The following is a 19,224-nucleotide window of genomic DNA, read 5'->3' as shown; positions in this document are numbered from 1 at the left end:
TTTTTCGATGATCCAGCGGATGTTGGCAATTTGGTCTCTGGTTCCTCTGCCTTTTCTAAAACCAGCTTGCACATCTGGAAGTTCACGGTTCATGTATTGCTGAAGCCTGGCTTGGACAATTTAAGCATTACTTTACTAGCATGTGAGATGAGTGCAATTGTGCGGTAGTTTGAGCATTCCTCAGCATTGCCTTTCTTTGGGATTGGAATGAAAACTGACCTTCTCCAGTCCTGTGGCCACTGCTGACTTTTCCATATTTGCTGGCATATTGAGTGCATCACTTTCACAGCGTCATCTTTCAGGGTAGAAATAGCTCAACTGGAATTCCATCACCTCCACCAGCTTTGTTTGTAGTGATGCTTCCTAAGGCCCACTTGACTTCACCTTCCAGGATGTCTGGCTCTAGGTGAGTGATCACACCATCGTGATTATTTGGGTCATGAAGATCTTTTTTGTACAGTTCTTCTGTGTATTCTTGCCACCTCTTCTTAGTATCTTCTGCTTCTGTTAGGTCCCTACCATTTCTGTCCTTTATTGAGCCCATCTTTGCATGAAATGTTCCCTTGGTATCTCTAATTTTCTTGAAGACATCTCTAGTCTTTCCTATTCTGTTGTTTTCCTCTGTTTCTTTACATTGATGGCTGAGGAAGGCTTTCTTACCTCTCCTTGCTGTCAAGGACCTGGCTTACCTGACAGGGGTGTTGGTTTGCAGTGCAGGACAGCAGGCTCAGGTAGATATTCATTTTGCAGTATTGACGCAGAATTTTTTTCTTCTGAGAAACTTCAGCTTTTGCCTTTAAGGCCTTTCAACTCAATAGATGATGTCTGCCCACATTATCAAGGATAAACTCCTTTAGTGAAAATCAACTGATTATAGGTACTAACGATAACAATAAAATACCTTCACAGCAGCACCCAAATTAGTGCTTGATTAAGTGACTGCATATGATAGCCTAGCCAAATTGATAGATAAACCAACCATCAACAGAGGGAAAATGTGGGAGAGGGAGGGTTCAGTTGTTATTTTACATGGAGTGATATATGACCTATGATCAGAGAAGTTAGCTAAAATATATTATTTTTTTGGTAACGTAGTCTTCAAATTGTGTTCGTTGGCAGTTTAGCAGATGGGTAATCATTTTAATTTCTTTTATTTTGTTTGATCTTCATTCCCAGCTGTCCTTTTTGCATCTTACCCATTTTAATTTAGTGTGTAGTAGAATCATTTTGTTATATAGCATACTTAAACTTAATGAACAATTTACTAGGTAGACTAATAGAATACCACTTAAATGATGATAAAACTAACTACTATTGTTACTTTTATATTGAGTACAAATCTGATGCACTTGGATTTGGTTTATAGGCCAATGCTACTCTACTGGGAAAATTCGTTTTGCCTGAGAATTAAATAGGGACTATTTTAATTAGTGCAGTATCTAGATAAATGGAGTCTTTTAAAGTGGACCAGTTTGCATAGTGTTTCCATTATGTAAGCGGCTATTTCTAGATTGCATAACAATCTATGTGAATTTCAACTTTTGCTTAACTTATGCTCTTAGAGGAGAAAGCAGAAAGCATCATCATCTTTCTATTGTTTGTGTTACCACCTTGTGCAGCAACTTAGAATGGTCTCCTATTGCATATCATGGAAAAACGTAGTTTTTTCACTCCTAGTATTCACACTATTCAGTAGGCCACCCATTTATCTCATCTCTCTTTTTTTCTGTACCTTGGTTTTATTTTTTGACTTAGGCAGGCTGTTTGCCCCTGTTTAAATATGACACTTTTCTTACCTCTAATGCTTTCTCCTTTACATTTAAGTCCTGCTATATTGCTTCAGAGAGAAACATTTTGTAGTTGGACGAGGGGACCGTGTTCTCTGCCTCTAATGTTCTGTGACTGGTGAATTGAATATATTCTATTCTCTCTGCATTCTCTAGATGTTCCCTGTGACTTCTCGGTTTACACATAGTTCAGCCCCTTCATTTGTGTGTTTTAATGTTCTTGTTCTAATGTGGTCTCATATGTTAATGAATTTGGGTATTTTTTTTTAAGCTATTTTGGGTTTTTTGTGTTTTATTGTGAGACACCGTCCCTTCTAGCAGACTTTTTCTCCCTTAAAGTCCTTTTCTCCTTACCTTCCATCCCACATTCTCCATGCGATTTGGAGCTTTTTTGTTGATTTTTTTTAATAGAACTCCTTGGTGTGTCTGAGCATTCAGGGTGATGTCAAACTCATTTCTCCTCTTACAGAATGTTTGATGTGGGAGGACAGAGATCTGAGCGGAAGAAATGGATTCATTGCTTCGAAGGAGTGACTGCCATCATCTTCTGTGTGGCGCTGAGTGACTATGACCTGGTTCTAGCTGAAGATGAAGAAATGGCAAGTAGAACCTCTTTTAAAGATTGAACATGGAATAGGAAGAGTTGGAGTTGTTGCCAAGAATTTTTCTAAGAAAAAGTCTTGAGAAATTCTTGCTAATGCCTGAATAATGTGAAAGTTCAGGCACTTTCTCTTAACTTTTCTATTTAGTACATTTCCCTCTTAGTATGCAAAGAAGCATACTTTTTATGATGGATCCTCATAAAAAGGAGAAGACAAAGAGTTGAACCCTAGATGCTTAACTAGGCATTTCTGAGATCTGGTATCTACATACTGAATAAAAATAAAGTTAGCTCCATTATAGTCCAAGGCTTATATATCCTACTTCTGCCAGCTTAGTAATCCCTGAGCTATATTGTACTTCGCTGCTGTCATATAATTGTCACATGTGTTTCACTGTACCATTAATCTAGGGGAAATATTTTTAAATAGAGCTATAAATGTCAGTTTCTTTTTTTTTAGGATAAGGTATATACAGTTACCATTCAGTAGGTGTAACATACAACATTCATTTCTGTCCTTCTGGCGCTCTATAATATATCAGTGCCCTTTTTGAAACCACAAATACCAGAAGAGCAGGAAACAGGAATTGGAGGTTTCCTTCCCTCATACACTATTATATAGGGTATTGGTCTAATTGTATTTCAGCTTTTTCAGTTTATTAATCTTTAAAAACCTCTACTTACCTTTTAATGGAAACTTCAGTTCACTCTGTAATGATGAGGTCTCCTCTGAGATGTCTGCTCTTGGCATTTATAGATCACAAGCTCCTGCAGTAGAGTGACACACCACGGGCACTCAGCAAGTGCTGGATGGACGCAGAAGGGTGATCAGTGATGCAGATATTCATCTCGCCTAAAATCATCACGTGTGCTTGTTCTTAAATGGCAGGTGTATTTTTCTGATAGGTTATGTATTTTTCAGCTGGCTAAGCTCTATTGTACTGCCACACTTTTTTCCCAGACACTCATTATTTTTTAAAAGTAATATTTCTCAGAATCTTTGCCCTTATGACACACTGGCTGTGTTTTCTATTACAGAACCGAATGCATGAAAGCATGAAGTTATTCGACAGCATATGTAACAACAAATGGTTTACAGATACATCTATTATACTTTTTCTGAACAAGAAGGATCTCTTTGAAGAAAAAATCAAGAAGAGCCCTCTCACTATATGCTATCCAGAATATGCAGGTATTTTACTTTCTCTGTCAACTCATACATTTTTAAGTGAAAGTTCCCCTAAGCCAAGATTTCAGTTGTTGATTTGAATCTCTTGGCTTAGTAGTTCTTAACCTGTAAAAGCAAAATTACTTAGCAAACTGCATTCAAGCCCAGCTTGCTTGGGCTAGCTCCTTGAGGTGTGGAGGATTAAAAATAACATTCATTTTTTGGGAAAGCTGTTAGATAATTTTCTGTGGTGACCCCAAGTCTTTGTAAACGTAAGATCCTGATTTGTTCATGCAGTGAACAGATCTTAGCTATTGTGTGATGTACAATAAATAAGATGTGTCTCTGTTCACTGACTAATCTCTAAGACAGAGGTACTCCTAAGGAAGCAGATAAAACACCACCAGTGCAGCATGTGACCACAGAGGAAAACGAACAGTAAGTAATTGTAAGGGGGAAAGATTAGAAAGGAGTCCTAGGTAGCTAACTGCTCAGGGGAATGGGGGAAGGGTTCACAAGAAACCCAGGCTTTGGTAATGAGACCTTAAAGCTACTTCAGTTTTACTGCTGTGGAAAACGGTCTGCTTTGAGAAAAGGAAAGCTGAGTTGCAGTCCTGGCTTTCCCATAATTTGCTCTTTGATCTTGAATGAGGCAGTTAATTTCCCTGTCTCAGTACTCCATCTGTGAAATCAAAAGTTAGGCAAAAACACTGCTTTAGTTCTTTGGAACACTTCCCTGGCTCCTACTGGAAGTGGGCACAAGGAACACAGATATCCCACCCTCGCCCCCCAGGTCCCCTCCGCAAAGAGTCGAACATGACGTAAAAATAACCCTCGCTCCATCCTAATTATTTTAAGAACTTTTTTCTTATAAACAAAATTTTAGTTTTGTATTGAGTAAATTATACAAATATTTACTTCCTTTCCATGGGCAGTGTTAAAACAACCGTGTGCTATGGATGCTTTTATATCCCACTAACACAGGTGAGAGCACTGGGAGGAATGAAGCAAGAGAGTCCCAGTCCAGACCCAAGTCCACTGCACCCGCTGCATCCAGAACATCAGCAGTCAGAATACATTTCATTATATTCGCACTGGAGGCAAAACAGAGGCTTCTTCAATCAGTGTGACCCTACTGCTCTTTACTACAGCCCTTTTTGTAAATCACAGAGTTATCAGTTCAGTTCAGTTCAGTTGCTCAGTCGTGTCCGACTCTTTGCACCCATGGACTGCAGCATGCCAAGTCTCCCTATCCATCACCAACTCCCGGATTTTACTTAAACTCATGTCCATTGAGTCGGTGAAGGCATCCAACCACCATTAGGGTCTTTTCAAATGAGTCAGTTCTTTGCATCAGGTGGCCAAAGTATGGGAGCTTCAGCTTCAACAACAGTCCTTCCCATGCATATTCAGGACTGATTTCCTTTAGGATGGACTGGTTGGATCTTCTTGCAGTTTAGGGGACTCTCAAAAGTCTTCTCCAACACCACAGTTCAAAAGCATCAATTCTTCAGCACTCAGCTTTCTTTAGAGTCCAACTTTCACATCCATACATGACCACTGAAAAAACCATAGCCTTGACTAGATGGACCTTTGTTGCCAAAGTAATGTCCCTGCTTTTTAATATGCTGTCTAGATTGGTCATAACTTTTCTTCCAAGGAGTAAGCGTCTTTTAATTTCATGGCTGCAGTCACCATCTGCAGTGATTTTGAAGCCCCAAAAAATAAAGTCAGCCACTATTTCCCCATCTATTTCCCATGAAGTGATGGGACCAGATGCTATGATCTTAGTTTTCTGAATGTTGAGCTTTAAAGCCAACTTTTTCACTCTCCTCTTTCACTTTCATCAAGAGGCTCTTTAGTTCCTCTTCACTTTCTGCCATAAGGGTGGTGTCATCTGCATATCTGAAGTTATTGATATTTCTCCCGGCAATCTTGATTCCAGCTTGTGCTTCTTCCAGCCCAGCCTTTCTCATGATGTACTCTGCATACAGGTTAAATAAGCAGGGTGACAATATACAGACTTGACGTACTCCTTTTCCTATTTGGAACCAGTCTGGTGTTCCATGTCCAGTTCTAACTGTTGCTTCCTGACCTGCATACGGATTTCTCAAGAGGCAGGGTAGCCTTTCCCTTCTGCAGGGAATCTTCCCAACCCAGGGATCAAACCCCAGGATTCCCACCTTGCAGGTGGATTCTTTACCAGCTAAGCCACAAGGGAAGCCCACAGAGTTATACTTCAGTTCAAACTAATTTCACAGAATTAACTTGTTTTTAGTTTAATTTTTGAAAGTCTTAGTATCCTAAGTCACCTTACTCAGATATTTTTAGTGCTTTATTGGGGATAGAATTATTAATAGTTCTGATTCCAAGATTGAAGATATCTAGAATCAAGGCAATTCAGTTTTGCCTTTACTTTATCTTTAAGGTCTATTCATTTTCTAAAGTGAAATAAAGGCTTCCCTGCTGGCTCAGCAGTAAAGAATCTGCCTGCAAATCCAGGAGATGTGGGTTTGATCCCTGGGTTGGGAAGATCACCTGGAGAAGAAAGTGGCAAGCCACTCCAGTATTCTCACCGGGGAAATCCCATGGACAGAGGAGCCTGGCAGAATACAGTCCGTGGGGTTGGGGGAGTCAGACAGGACTATGGACTAAACAACAACATTGTAAAGTAGCCCTTTTGTGTTAATGTCAGAGGACCCAAGTAAAAAAGTAAGTGTTAGTCACTCAGCTGTGTCTCTTTTGTGATCCCATGGACTATAGCCCACCAGGCTTCTCTGTCCATGGGATTCTCCAGACGAGAATACTGGAGTGGAGAGCCAGTCCGTTCTCCAGGGGATCTTCCTGACCCAGAGGTTGAACCAGGTCTTCTGCATCACAAGCAGATTCTTTACTGTCTTAGCCACCAGGGAAAGTCCCAGAGAACCCAAATCACTCCTCAAATATTACATACCTGCAGAGATTTTAGAGCCACCAAGAGCATACTTGTTAGCTCTCTTTTTTTTTTTTTTTTGCCAGGCCAGGTATACATTTTTTAAAGTTAGTAATAATCACTGATCTAAGATTCTTTTAGCAAAGAGTATTATAGAATTCTTGATTCACCTGATTCAGATTCTCTGATGCACCTTCAATTCTTAATTCCTGTTCTATACTGTTTGCTATAGAAGAAATGTAGCCTGCAAACTCCTCACTTGGTTTATCTCCTACCTCTCTCTGCTCCTGTCTTCTCTTCTTTTTATCTGTATGGTGGCATTTCACCAAATTGTCTGCAGTCTTATAATCTTCCAGCATTCTATTCTTTCATAGGCATATTTATTCTCAGCATGATACATTCTGTTGTCAACTCTTATTTCTCTGTAGAGACTCAGGCTTGCATTTCCAACTGCTTGCTGAGCATATCTGTGTTTTTTAGCACCTGAGACTCAAATTGAACTCACGCTATTTTTTTTCTTTTCAAATCACCTTTATCTCCCTTTGAATTATATCACCAGCCTCCCATTCTCCAGTCTTGAGCCAGGCTATATCATCTGTAATAAACCTTTAGTCAAGACAGTTCTATTATGTTAGAAACTAATGTCATCTTCCACCACCCCTGCCCTCAGTCATTCTTTGCCAAAACTTAAAATCAGGTTTAATGCAGTACTTACTAGTTCATTCATGTATCTTGTAGTTCTGGGGATTAAGTAATGTAACTAGTTACCTGGAATATATATAGCAGATTGAGGAATGCACACAGGGCAAGCTGTTTTCTCAAAATATATTTTGAATTTAGAGGTTGCATTAGCTTCTGTGAGTCAACAGGACATTATTTATTCCTTTATATTTCAGTGTACCAACCTTATTATGATTTAATAAACTAAAACTTAATTTGTAGAGTATATGGCTCTCTGCTATTGATGAGATAAAATGTAAACTTATTTTGACAACCTGGAGAAAATTTCCTAGAAACAATCAACCAAGTTTGAATCATTAAGAAATAGAAAATCTGAATAGACTGATTACTAAAGAGTTCAATCAAAAACCTTCCAGTCAACAAAAGTTCATAACCAGATGGCCTTACTGGTGAATTCTGCAAAACACTCTGAGAAACACTGCCAGTAATTCTTCTCTAACTCTTCCATCACTCGTTTTACCAGGCCAGCATTACCTGTTACCTAAACCAGGCAAATATGTCACAAGAAAATTCAGTTCAGTCACTCAGTCATGTCCGACTCTTCGTGACCCCATGGACCACAGCACACAAGGCCTCCCTGTCCATCACCAACTCCTGGAGTCTGCTCAGACTCACCTCCATTGAGTCAGTGATGCCATCCAACCATCTCATCCTCTGTCGTCCCCTTCTCCTCCTGCCTTCAGTCTCTCCCAGCATCAGGGTCTTTTCCAATGAGTCAGCTCTTCACATTGTTCTTTCCAATGAACACTTAGGACTGATCTCCTTTAGGATGGACTGGTTGGATCTCCTTGCAGTCCAAGGGACTCTCAAGAGTCTTATCCAACACCATAGTTCAAAAGCATCAGTACTTCAGTGCTGAGCTTTCTTTACAATCCAACTCTCACATCCATACATGACTACTGGAAAAACCATAGCCTTGACTAGATGGACCTTTGTTGACAAAGTAATGTCTCTGCTGTTTACCATGCTGTCTAGGTTGGTCATAACTTTCCTTCCGAGGAGTAAGCATCTTTTAATTTCATGGCTGCAGTCACTATCTGCAGTGATTTTGGAGCCCAATAAAATAAAGTCAGCCACTGTTTCCACTGTTTCTCCCATCTCTTTGCCATGAAGTAACGGGACCAGATGCCATAATCTTTGTTTTCTGAATGTTGAGCTTTAAGCCCACTTTTTCACTCTCCTCTTTCACTTTCATCAAGAGGCTCTTTAGTTTTTCTTCACTTTCTGCCATAAGGATGGTGTCATCTGCATATATGAGGTTATTGATATTTCTCCCGGCAATCTTGATTCCAGTTTGTGCTTCTTCCAGCCCAGCGTTTCTCATGATGTACTCTGTGTATAAGTTAAATAAGCAGAGTGACAATATACAGCCTTGACGTACTCCTTTTCCTATTTGGAACCAGTCTGTTGTTCCATGTGCAGTTTTAACTGTTGCTTCCTGACCTGCATACAGATTTCTCAAGAGGCAGGTCAGGTGGTCTGGTATTCCACACCCGATTAGAAGAATACTGTTAGAACGGTCCATGCTACCTACAGTTGTCTAAAAGAGTGTAATCCATATCAAAATTCTAATTGCAGTTTTCACAGAAAGAATAAATAATCCTAACAATTTTAAGTCATAAGAGAGTCCAAAAACTAAAGCAGTCTTTAAAAGGAACAACAAAGGTGGAAGCACCGTGCTCCCTGGTTTCCAACAGCTAGAGTAATCAAAACGAGTGTGGTGTTGGCATAGAAACAGAACTGAGGAACAGAATAGAGAGCCCAGAAGTAAACCATGCGTACATGATCAAGTAATTTATGACAGAGGACTCAAGAATACACAATGGGGAAAGAGCAGTCTCGTTAATAAATGTTAGGAAAACTGGACAGCCACATGCTAAAATGAAACTGGACTGCTGTCTCCACCATACACAAAAATAAACCCAAATAAAGATTTGAGTGTAAGAAATGAGAGAACTCCTAGAAGAAAACATAGGCACTAAGCTGGAAATCCGTCTTGACTGTAAATTTTTAGGTTTGACACCAAAAGCAAAAATAGACAAATGGGACTACATCAAACTAAAAAGCTTCTGCATGGTCAAGGATATCATCAACAAAATAAAACTGTAGCCAAAGGAATGGGAGAAAATATTTGCAAACTATTTATCTGCTTAGGGGTTAACATTCAAAATGTCCTTTATTGAGCCCATCTTTGCATGAAATAGTCCGTTGGTATCTCTAATTTTCTTGAAGAGATCTCTAGTCTTTCCCATTCTATTGTTTTCCTCTATTTCTTTGCACTGATCACTGAGGAGGGCTTTCTTATCTCTCCTTGCTGTTCTTTGGAACTCTGCATTCAAATGAGTATATTTTTCCTTTTCTCCTTTGCTTTTCAGTTCTCTTCTTTTCACAGCTGTTTGTAAGGCCTCCTCAGACAGCCATTTTGCTTTTTTGCATTTCTTTTTCTTGGGGGTGGTTTTGATCTCTGTCTCCTGTACAATGTCACGAACCTCCGTCCATAGTTCATCAGGCACTCTATCAGATCTAGTCCTTTAAATCTATCTCTCACTTTCACTGTATAATTGTAAGGGATTTGATTTAGGTCATACTTGAATGGTCTAGTGGTTTTCCCTACTTTCTTCAATTTTAGTCTGAATTTGGCAATAAGGAGTTCATGATCTGAACCACAGTTAGCTCCTGGTCTTGTTTTTGCTGACTGTATAGAGCTTCTCCATCTTTGGCTGCAAAGAATATAATCAGTCGAATTTCGGTGTTGCCCATCTGGTGATGTCTATGGTAGAGTCTTCTTTTGTGTTGGAAGAGGGTGTTTGCTAGACCAATGCATTCTCTTGGCAGAACTCTATTAGCCTTTGCCCTGCTTCATTCCGTACTCCAAGGCCCAAATTGTCTGTTACTCCAGGTGTTTCTTGACTTCCTACTTTTGCATTCCAGTCCCCTGTAATGAAAAGGACATCTTTTTTGGGTGTTAGCTCTAAAAGGTCTTGTAGATCTTCATAAAACTGTTCAACTTCTTCAGCATTACTGGTTGGGGCATATTGGATTACTGTGATATTGAATGGTTTGCCTTGGAAACGAACAGAGATCATTCTGTCGTTTTAGAGATTGCATCCAAGTACTGCATTTCGGACTCTTCTGTTAACTATGATGGCTACTCCATTTCTTCTAAGGGTTTCTTGCCCACAGTAGTAGATATAATGGTCATCTGAGTTAAATTCACCCATTCCAGTCCATTTTAGTTCACTTATTCCTAAAATGTTGACATTCAGTCTTGCCCTCTCCTGTTTGACCACTTCCAATTTGCCTTGATTCATGGACCTGACATTCCACGTTCCTATGCAGTATTGCTCTTTACAGCATTAATCTTGCTTACATCACCAGGCAAACCCACAACTGGGTTTTTGCTTTGGCTCCATTGTCTTCATTCTTTCTGGAGTTATTTCTTCCCTGATCTCCAGTAGCATACTGGGCACCTACTGACCTGGGGAGTTAATCTTTCAGTGTCCTATCTTTTTGCCTTTTCATACTGTTCATGAGGTTCTCAACGCAAGAAAACTGAAGTGGTTTGCCATTCCCTTCTCCAGTGGACCACATTCTGTCAGATTTCTCCACCATGACTTGTCCGTCTTGGGTGGCCCTACAGGGCATGGCTCATAGTTTCACTGAGTTAGACAAGGCTCTGGTCTATGTGATTAGAGTGGTTAATTTTCTGTGATTGTGATTTTCAGTCTGTCTGTCCTCTGATGGAGAAGGATAAGAGGCTTATGGAAACTTCATGATGGGAGAGACTGACTGAGGGGGAAACTGGGTCTTGTTCTGATGGGCGGGGCCACGCTCAGTAAATCTTTAATCCAATTTTCTATTGATGCCTGGTGCTGTGTTCCCTCCCTGCTATTTACCTGGGGCCGAACTTGGTGGAGATAATGAAGCTAACGGTGACCCCCTTCAAAAGGTCCCATGCATGCACAGCTGCACTCAGTGCCCCCAACCCTGCAGCAGGCCACCACCAACCCATGCTTCCTCTGGAGACTCCTGGACACTCAAAGGCAATTCTGGGTCTGCCCACACTCTCTTGTGGAGTCACTGCTCCTTTCTCCTGGGTCCTGGTGCACAAGGTTCTGTTTGTGCCCTCCAAGAGTCTGTTTCCCAGTCCTGTGTAAGTTCTGGCAGCTCTATGGTGGGGTTAATGGTGACCTCCTCCAAGAGGGCTTATGCCATACCCAAGTCTGCTGTTCCCAGAGCCCCTGTCCCTGTGGCAGTCCACTGCTGACCCGTACCTCCACAGGAGATGCTCAAACACAGTTCTGTCTCAGTCTGTGGGGTCCCTGGGTCCTGGTGTCCACAAAGTTTGAGCCCTCTTAGCATCTCTGGTGGGAATGGGATTTAATTCTAAACACAAATTTGCTCCCTCTACTTGTTGCTGGGTCTTCTACTTTGCCCTTGGATATGGGGTATCTCCTCACAGCCGCTCCAGCGCCTACCATCTTACTGGGGTTTTTCTGACCTTGGACGTGGGATATCTCCTCATGGCCTCTCGCCACTCCAGCGCCGCACAGCCGTTTCTGTAGCGCAGTGCGCTCATTTCTATAAAGGACAGAAGTGGTGTGGACCTAACAGAAGCAGAAGATACTAAGAAGGGTGGCAAAAGTACACAGAAGAAGTATACAAAAAAGATTGTCACGACCCAGATAATCACAGTGGTGTGATCACTGACCTAGAGCCAGACAGCCTGGAATGTGAAGTCATGTGGGCCTTAGGAAGCATCAGTATGAACAAAGCCAGTGGAGGTGATAGTCTTCAGTCATCTGATGAAAGTAGCAGTCATTCTGTCATTCACTTTTTGTAACCTCATAGCCATATACCACATTGTAGAGCACTGTACAGTTTTTGAATAAAAAACTGAGAGATAAATGCTAGTTAATGAATATATATAGGAAGTTGAATAAAAATGGCTTCCTTTGTGGCTCAGACAGTAAAGAATCCACCTGCAATGTGGGAGGCCTGGGTTCAGTCCCTGGGATGGGAAAAATCCCCTGGAGAAGGAAATGGCAACCCACTCCAGTATTTTTGCCTGGAGAATTCCATGAACAGAGAGGAGCCTGGCAGGCTACAGTCCATGAAGTTGCAAGGAGTCAGACAAGACTGAGGAACTAACACAACACTTTGAATAAAAATATACCAGTCAGTACTCAGTCAGCATTTCCTGATCAGCCACTATAGGCTAGAAGTGTTATAGCAAGCCACATCCGTTATTTGTGTAAGTTGTTTCCATGTTAGGATGTAGAGTGTAAGGGGTAAAAGCAAAAAGAGGCTCTGACACTTGGAGTTTGAGGCAGGAACAAAGATCATGGGGAACATGGAATACCATGTTTTTTTTTTTTCTTTAAGGGTAACTTACAGTCATTAAAGGGTGATTAACATTGGGTATTTTTCACTTAAAGTTTATCTTATTCTCAAATGGCATAAAGACAATTATGATGGAATCTACATATTTTATACATATGAAACCTATTTCTGTATTTTAAGGTCCATGTTGCTTAGCAGTATACCCCTTTTAACTTCACCTTACATTTCTTTCCATTTCCCTTCTCAGGCTCAAACACATATGAAGAGGCAGCTGCGTACATTCAGTGTCAGTTTGAAGACCTCAATAAGAGAAAGGACACAAAGGAAATATACACCCACTTCACGTGCGCCACGGACACCAAGAACGTGCAGTTCGTCTTTGATGCCGTAACAGACGTCATCATAAAAAATAACCTAAAAGACTGTGGTCTCTTCTGAGTGTTGGCGGCAAATGGTAAAATGCATTTTCAAACCAAATGAGTACTTACATGTGGATCTCTCTAGACTAGAGTCTTGCAGCAACACAGAATGTAGTATATGGCGAGTGCATCTGGGACCTGACCAAAGCTGTTCTATTTGTTTTTTTTTTAACTGAAAGTAATGGAAGGACCTTTCGTAAGTGTGAGAGGTGGTCCTGCAGTGTGAAACTAAGGGCAGTGTTAAAGCTGGGCTCTAGTGTACGGATGACTTCTACATACATGTAAATATGCAAATGTATGTATACATGTATTTATGACTTTAGTTTTCCACATTACTTTTAGACATTCAGTAAGCGGCAACTTATAATTTTAGCGTGGTGGCTTTGGAAATAACAGAAATATTAAGTACTTTGTACTGAATGACAGACTATTGTCATGTTTGCCAGTTCTAAACAGCTTTATTTATGTTTCTGTCCTGTAAATTTTTAAGTACAATGATTAATATTAGGACACATTGCAGCTCTTGTCTTGATTATATGTAGTATACTTGTAATCATAAATGTTATTTGTACAAACATTGCACAGACTATTTTAATAACATGATTTGTTCTTTAAATTTATGTGTTTTATTGAAATGTTCTTGAAGAAGATGACTATACCTGCCTTTGGATCAGTTAAACACTGTATGCATTTCAGTTTTTCTTTTAAGGGTGCATGCTAATCTGATTCTACATTAGATTTGGTTTAAAAACTGTAAAATGCAGGTTTCTGAGGATATACATATAGACTTATAAACACTTAATTTTTATTCAGTTGGTTTGTTTTCACTTTGAATTTTAATATTTGGATGGTATTCATGCATTGCCTTAAAGGTGATGCCAAGTTAATTTTTATACACTTCAAATAACTACATTTTTATTTATAAGTAAGTTTAGGTGGGTGCAAGAGCATTTTTGTGGGTAAAAAATAAGTTAGCATAATGAATTTTGAGACATTCATTTGTGTATTTCCTTTGGGAAATCCCTTGTACGTACCATAATGACAGCTCTTTGTTCGGAAGGTAACAGGAAAGACCTTGAAGATTCTGCTACCGATAAAATGCAGCCTTTAAATTCACATATGTAAGTAACTAGTTTCAAATTTAATTATCACACTATATTAAAATTACTTTTTTCCCTGAGATTATTCAAATTTCCTCCACTTGCTTGAGTTTGTATTATTTCTTTAAACTGTGCTATTATCTCTGAGAATGAAATGGGCAATTACACTTAGGAAAATGAGTAATCGTATTTAATTAAGTCAGCAATTGTATGTATTCTCAAGTAAGTATTACATTTTTGCTAGATATTAAAATTTTGATAGTCACTTTTGTTTTAATTATTCACAGTATCTCTCTATGACCTTGTTTTCAGCAAAGTGAACAGCATTCCATACCTTATTTCTCTTTTTTTACTCATCTTAAAAACATTATGTAGTGTTTCAATAAACTTTGTGGGTAAGTAGTTTCTAAATTTAGTTGTGTGTTATCATTTTGTTGAGGTCTATTTGTTGCAGTGTGTGTGTGTTTGTGTGTGTGTATGTAACCAGAAACTACATTTACATCTGTTTCATTTGGGGGATTTTTCTTTTTTGTAATGTAAAGAAGTTCAAAGTTATCAGAATTCTTTAAATAAATGTGTTAGTTTAGATTCTTTATGTGCCTTTCATGAAAGAAATGTTTTCATTAATTTTATGGATAGAAGACCTGTTGTATTCATCTTATGAAGCTATGTATGAAATTCAACTGTCCTGTGAATCAATTTGAATCATGAGAAATAACAGCTTAAAAAGCCACAAAGAAGCACATATTGGTGACCACCATTGATGAATTCCTGAACTTTACTCTGTGTAATTGTGTTACTAATAAAAATCTAATAAATTCGGATTTTTAAAATTTTACAAACCTCTTGGCTAATACACGTTTTTGTATTCGCATTTATCAGTCTGTAGTTCATTTCTTCTTTACTTTTGTGTTTGCAATTTCATCTATTCCCGAAGCTTGAGTTTTCCCTGCCCTAAATTTTCTCACAAGATGTGGTGCCACATTTGGAATTTCCTGCTCCAACTCCGCACGCCCAAACCAAATTCATCATCATCTTCCCCGTCAACCACTTCTCACCCTGTCTTGGCCACTGAACCGCCATTCACGTAATCCCTCAGTGGGGAATTTGTCAGCCATTGGGAACTCTTCTTAGCCCTCATCTCCATCTCTGATAAGCCACTGTTTGCACACAGGTCTCCTTCCCAGTGCCTTACATGTGGTTTTTGTTTTATTTCTCTTTCCCATTCCCACTACCATCTACTGAATTCAGGTCTTTGTTTAACTTCCAATTAAAATGGATTAGTAATTAAATTCCCCACTTCCAGTTTCTCCTTTCTTCAATGCAGCTTACTTACCCTAATCTAGAACTGTGCCTGTGTTACTTTCTGTGCATTAGCTCTGACTTGTCAGTAAAATGAAATCTACTTAGCCTTCCATTCATGCTCTTCATCATACGAGCCCACTTCACTACGTCCCCTCCCCCTGCCACCTTCCACACATTCTAACAGCGCTTTGTGCATAGCCCGGGCTTTCCTTCAAGCACTATACTACCTGCAAATGCTTAAAACAATGCCTGGGACAAGGGAAGTGTTCCTTTATGTCTGTTAATGTTATTTTTATTTATTAGCACTTTTTTTGGTGGTCTCTTTTTTAGATCAGCTGGCATCTTGTCTTCCATCTGCCCTACGTGAAACTGCATGGTTCTCATAGGGCTGCCAATCACAGTTCTCACCTCCCTGGCCAGAGGCTCAGGTCTGATCAGCCCTCATCCCCCTCACTGGGAAGCAGCTCAGCTAAGCCAGTCATAGTGCCAATTCTCATTTCTCAATTTCCTAAAGCTCTTCTGGCTGCTAAAGTCCCTTTCATTTATTTCAGTATCCTTTTAAAAAATAACACTTCATGTCATTCATTCAGGTTCAGACTTCTGCCAAAAAAATGCTGACTAAAATGCACAAGTTCTTACTAAATGCCAGCAGCAACTGTGAGATCAAAAAAGTCTCAGGTTAATCAACAACCAAGATCAACATTTCAAACCTGTGACTTCTGACTTCATATCTGTTTAATGCTACCTTATTTCCAGAAAATGTCTTAAGTATTCTTTTAACCACCCCCATTGTCACCTTCTGAGTTTATCAGAATCATATTTTTAGAATAAAAATACATAAGATAGAGATTATGGAGCATGTGTCCCGCTTTGTACGAACTATACTAGAAAACTATAGTAGAGTAGTGTTCTATTGGCATAAAAACATGCCCATAGAGCTGAGAAAAAGAATAGAGAGCCTAAAAATAAACCCAGACATATATGGTCAACTTATGAGACAGAGCCAAGTATATACAACAGGGAAAGAAGAGTGTCTTCAATAAATGATTTTGGGAGAACTGGACAGTATGCAAGAGAATGGAACTGGATCATTATCTTATACCACACACAAAAATAAACCCAAAATGGAAGGGCCTGAATGGATTAAGACCTGAAACCATGAAACTCCCAGAAGACAGAGGCAGTAATAAGCTCCTCTACACTGGTCTTGGTGATAATCTTTTAGATTTGACAGAAAAAGTGGGACTATATCAAACTAAGAAGCTGCTTCTGCACAGCAAAGGAATCCATCAACAAACTGAAACAGCAACCCTGTGGGATGGGAGAAAAAACTGCAAATCATATCTTATAATGCAAATATAATCCAGTAGTTAAAATCCAAAATATACAACTCAAAAAAAAAAAAAAAAAAAAACTGATTTTAAAATGGCCTGAGAATATCTTTTTTTTTTTTTTTCCAAAAAAGACATGGATAGCCAATAGGCTCACAGTAAGTTGCCCAGCATTATTAAGTATCAGGGAATTACAAATCAAAATCACAGTGAGCTATCACTTCACTTGTTAGGATGACTATTATTAAAAGACAAGAAGTAACAAACATTGTAAGGATGTGCTGAACCAGGAACCCTTGTGCCCCGTTGGTCAGGATGTACACTGGGGCTGTCACTATGGCAAAAAGGATGAAGGTTCCCCAAGACATAAAAGTGGAATGACCATATGATTCAGAAATTCTACTTGCAGGGTATTTATCCAAAAGAGAGTGAAAACACTGACTCAAAAAGACATGCACCCTCATTTTCATGGCAGCACTATTTACAATAGCCAAGACAGGGAAACACCCTAAGTGTCTATGCACAGATGATAAAGAAAATGCAACACACACACGCATGAACATCAGCCATAAAACAAACAAGATCTTGCCATTTTTAACAGCATGGATGGACCCTGAGGAGGACTTTACGCTAGATGAAGTAAGTCTGAGACTGCCAAATATGGGGTATCACCTATATGTACAATCAAGAAAATTCAGCTCATAGATGCAGAGAGCAGATTGGTGGTTGCCAGAGGTGGTGTGTGGGTGGTGGATGAAATGAGTGGAAAGAGTCAATAATAAAAAATTCCAGCTATGAAATAAGTCATGGGGATATAATGTACACCATGGTGAGTATAGTTAATAACAGTGTAGCATATTTGGGAGTTACAAAGAGTAAGTTTTTAAAGTTCTCATTACAAGAAAAAAAAATTAACTGTGTGGTGATGGATGTTAACTAGACTTATTTTGACTATATATATAAACTCATTAGTGTACACACAAAATGTTAAATGTCAAATATATCTCAAAAATGCATAAAAGCTTAAAAATACGTATACTTATATCTTGTATCAAAGCTATTTATGATAATACCCATTAGATGTGAAGATTCTTAAGGACACAAACAGTTATGGACATCTTTACATCATTTATTGTTAACAGACTTACCCATGGTGCCTTGTGTAAAGGAATTTAATAATGTAATCTGTATTATAGATGTTAGCATTGTCATTGCTCAGTGTGTGATTTTAGAGAAAAGTTGAAAGTGGCGGTGGCCTAGGCACTGATGTTATCTGAGTTCAGATCCTGACTGTCCCTTATTTGGATAAACTGGGGCAAGTTATTTAATTTTACTCCGTCTCCTTTTTACCTGGAAAAAAAATAGAGATTAAATAATCAGGCCATTAAATTCACAATGCATGTTACACACTTGGAAGTGAGTCTGGCCTGTGGTAAGCATTTGATAAGTTGTACTGCTACTTGACTATAAAGACTTTAATTTGGGGGTGCCTTTAAAACCCTACTCAGCGCTTAAATAATAGTTGTTGATACAAAACAAGTATCATAGTTCATCTTTATAGATGAAACTTCTGAGTGTCTCACATTGATGATGATATTGGGAAATGTCAGAAGAAAATGCATTTCCTCATTTTCAGGACACTTCTGTTATTTTTATTCTTTATTATTACATTATTTAATGTAACCAAAAATATGGACATTTATGTTATTTTAAACTTTGGGAAATTTTCTCTTGTAATTGCTTCTGGAAACCTACATCTTAATCATTAAAATGTCTTTGTATCAAGAGTTTTATATTTTACCACTCCATTGGCCTGTTTCCTGGGCATTTTTCCCTCAACCAGTAACTGCTTTGCTTTGGTGTCTGTTGTGATGTGTTCTATTATTTACTTGTATTTTTCAGTTACTTTAAAAGTTATGAAACACAGTTCATCAAGTCCAGAAACAGCCAAATATGCACAGGCAGGAATCTGTTGTAATCATGCAGACCAGGGCTGAGGAGGCCTGACCTAGGACAGTCCTCTGCTCTGTGTGCTCAGTCGTTCAGTTGTGTCTGACTCTGCGACCCCACGGACTGAAGCCCGCCTGGCTCCTCTGTCCATGGGGATTCTCCAGGCAAGAATACTGGAGTGAGTTGCCATGCCCTCCCTCCAGGGAATCTTCCCAAACCAGGGATGGAAACCAGGTCTCCCACATTGCACGCAAATTCTTTACCACCTACATCACTAGGGAAGCCCAAGAATACTGGAGTGGATATCCTATCCCTTCCTACCATATTATAACTCTCGAGCACCATATCCAAGTTCAAATATCTCTAACTTTGATTTACTGGCCATCTTCCTGGGTTTCCATACTGAATGGAAACATTGCCATTGCCAAAGGATAGTTGTTCAAAGTAAGAATGCATTGCAAATGATTAAAAACTAGACACTGGTATTAGCAAACCATGCAGAGACGATAAAGCAGATCTTAACTACTAAATACTACTTTAGAAAGTA

General features: G+C 39.2%; 1 protein-coding gene across 2 annotated transcripts in view; it reads left to right on the top strand.

The window, feature by feature from the left end:
* GNAI1 (G protein subunit alpha i1) overlaps nucleotides 1-14,933 on the top strand; it is a 105,706-nt gene extending 90,773 nt beyond the window's left edge. For both annotated transcript variants that reach the window (XM_070787700.1, XM_019958602.2), the window contains 3 exons: nucleotides 2,257-2,386; nucleotides 3,427-3,580; nucleotides 12,820-14,933. In XM_070787700.1, the coding sequence (XP_070643801.1) occupies nucleotides 2,257-2,386; nucleotides 3,427-3,580; nucleotides 12,820-13,010 (475 nt within the window). In that variant the 3' untranslated portion in view covers nucleotides 13,011-14,933. The remainder of the gene's footprint in view (nucleotides 1-2,256; nucleotides 2,387-3,426; nucleotides 3,581-12,819) is intronic.
* The last annotated feature ends 4,291 nt before the right edge of the window (nucleotides 14,934-19,224 follow it).

Source organism: Bos indicus, chromosome 4 (assembly GCF_029378745.1).
Source record: "Bos indicus isolate NIAB-ARS_2022 breed Sahiwal x Tharparkar chromosome 4, NIAB-ARS_B.indTharparkar_mat_pri_1.0, whole genome shotgun sequence".
NCBI classification, from domain to species: domain Eukaryota; kingdom Metazoa; phylum Chordata; class Mammalia; order Artiodactyla; family Bovidae; genus Bos; species Bos indicus.
Note: the sequence above shows the minus strand (reverse complement) of the source record. Positions and strands in the feature narration are given on the sequence as shown.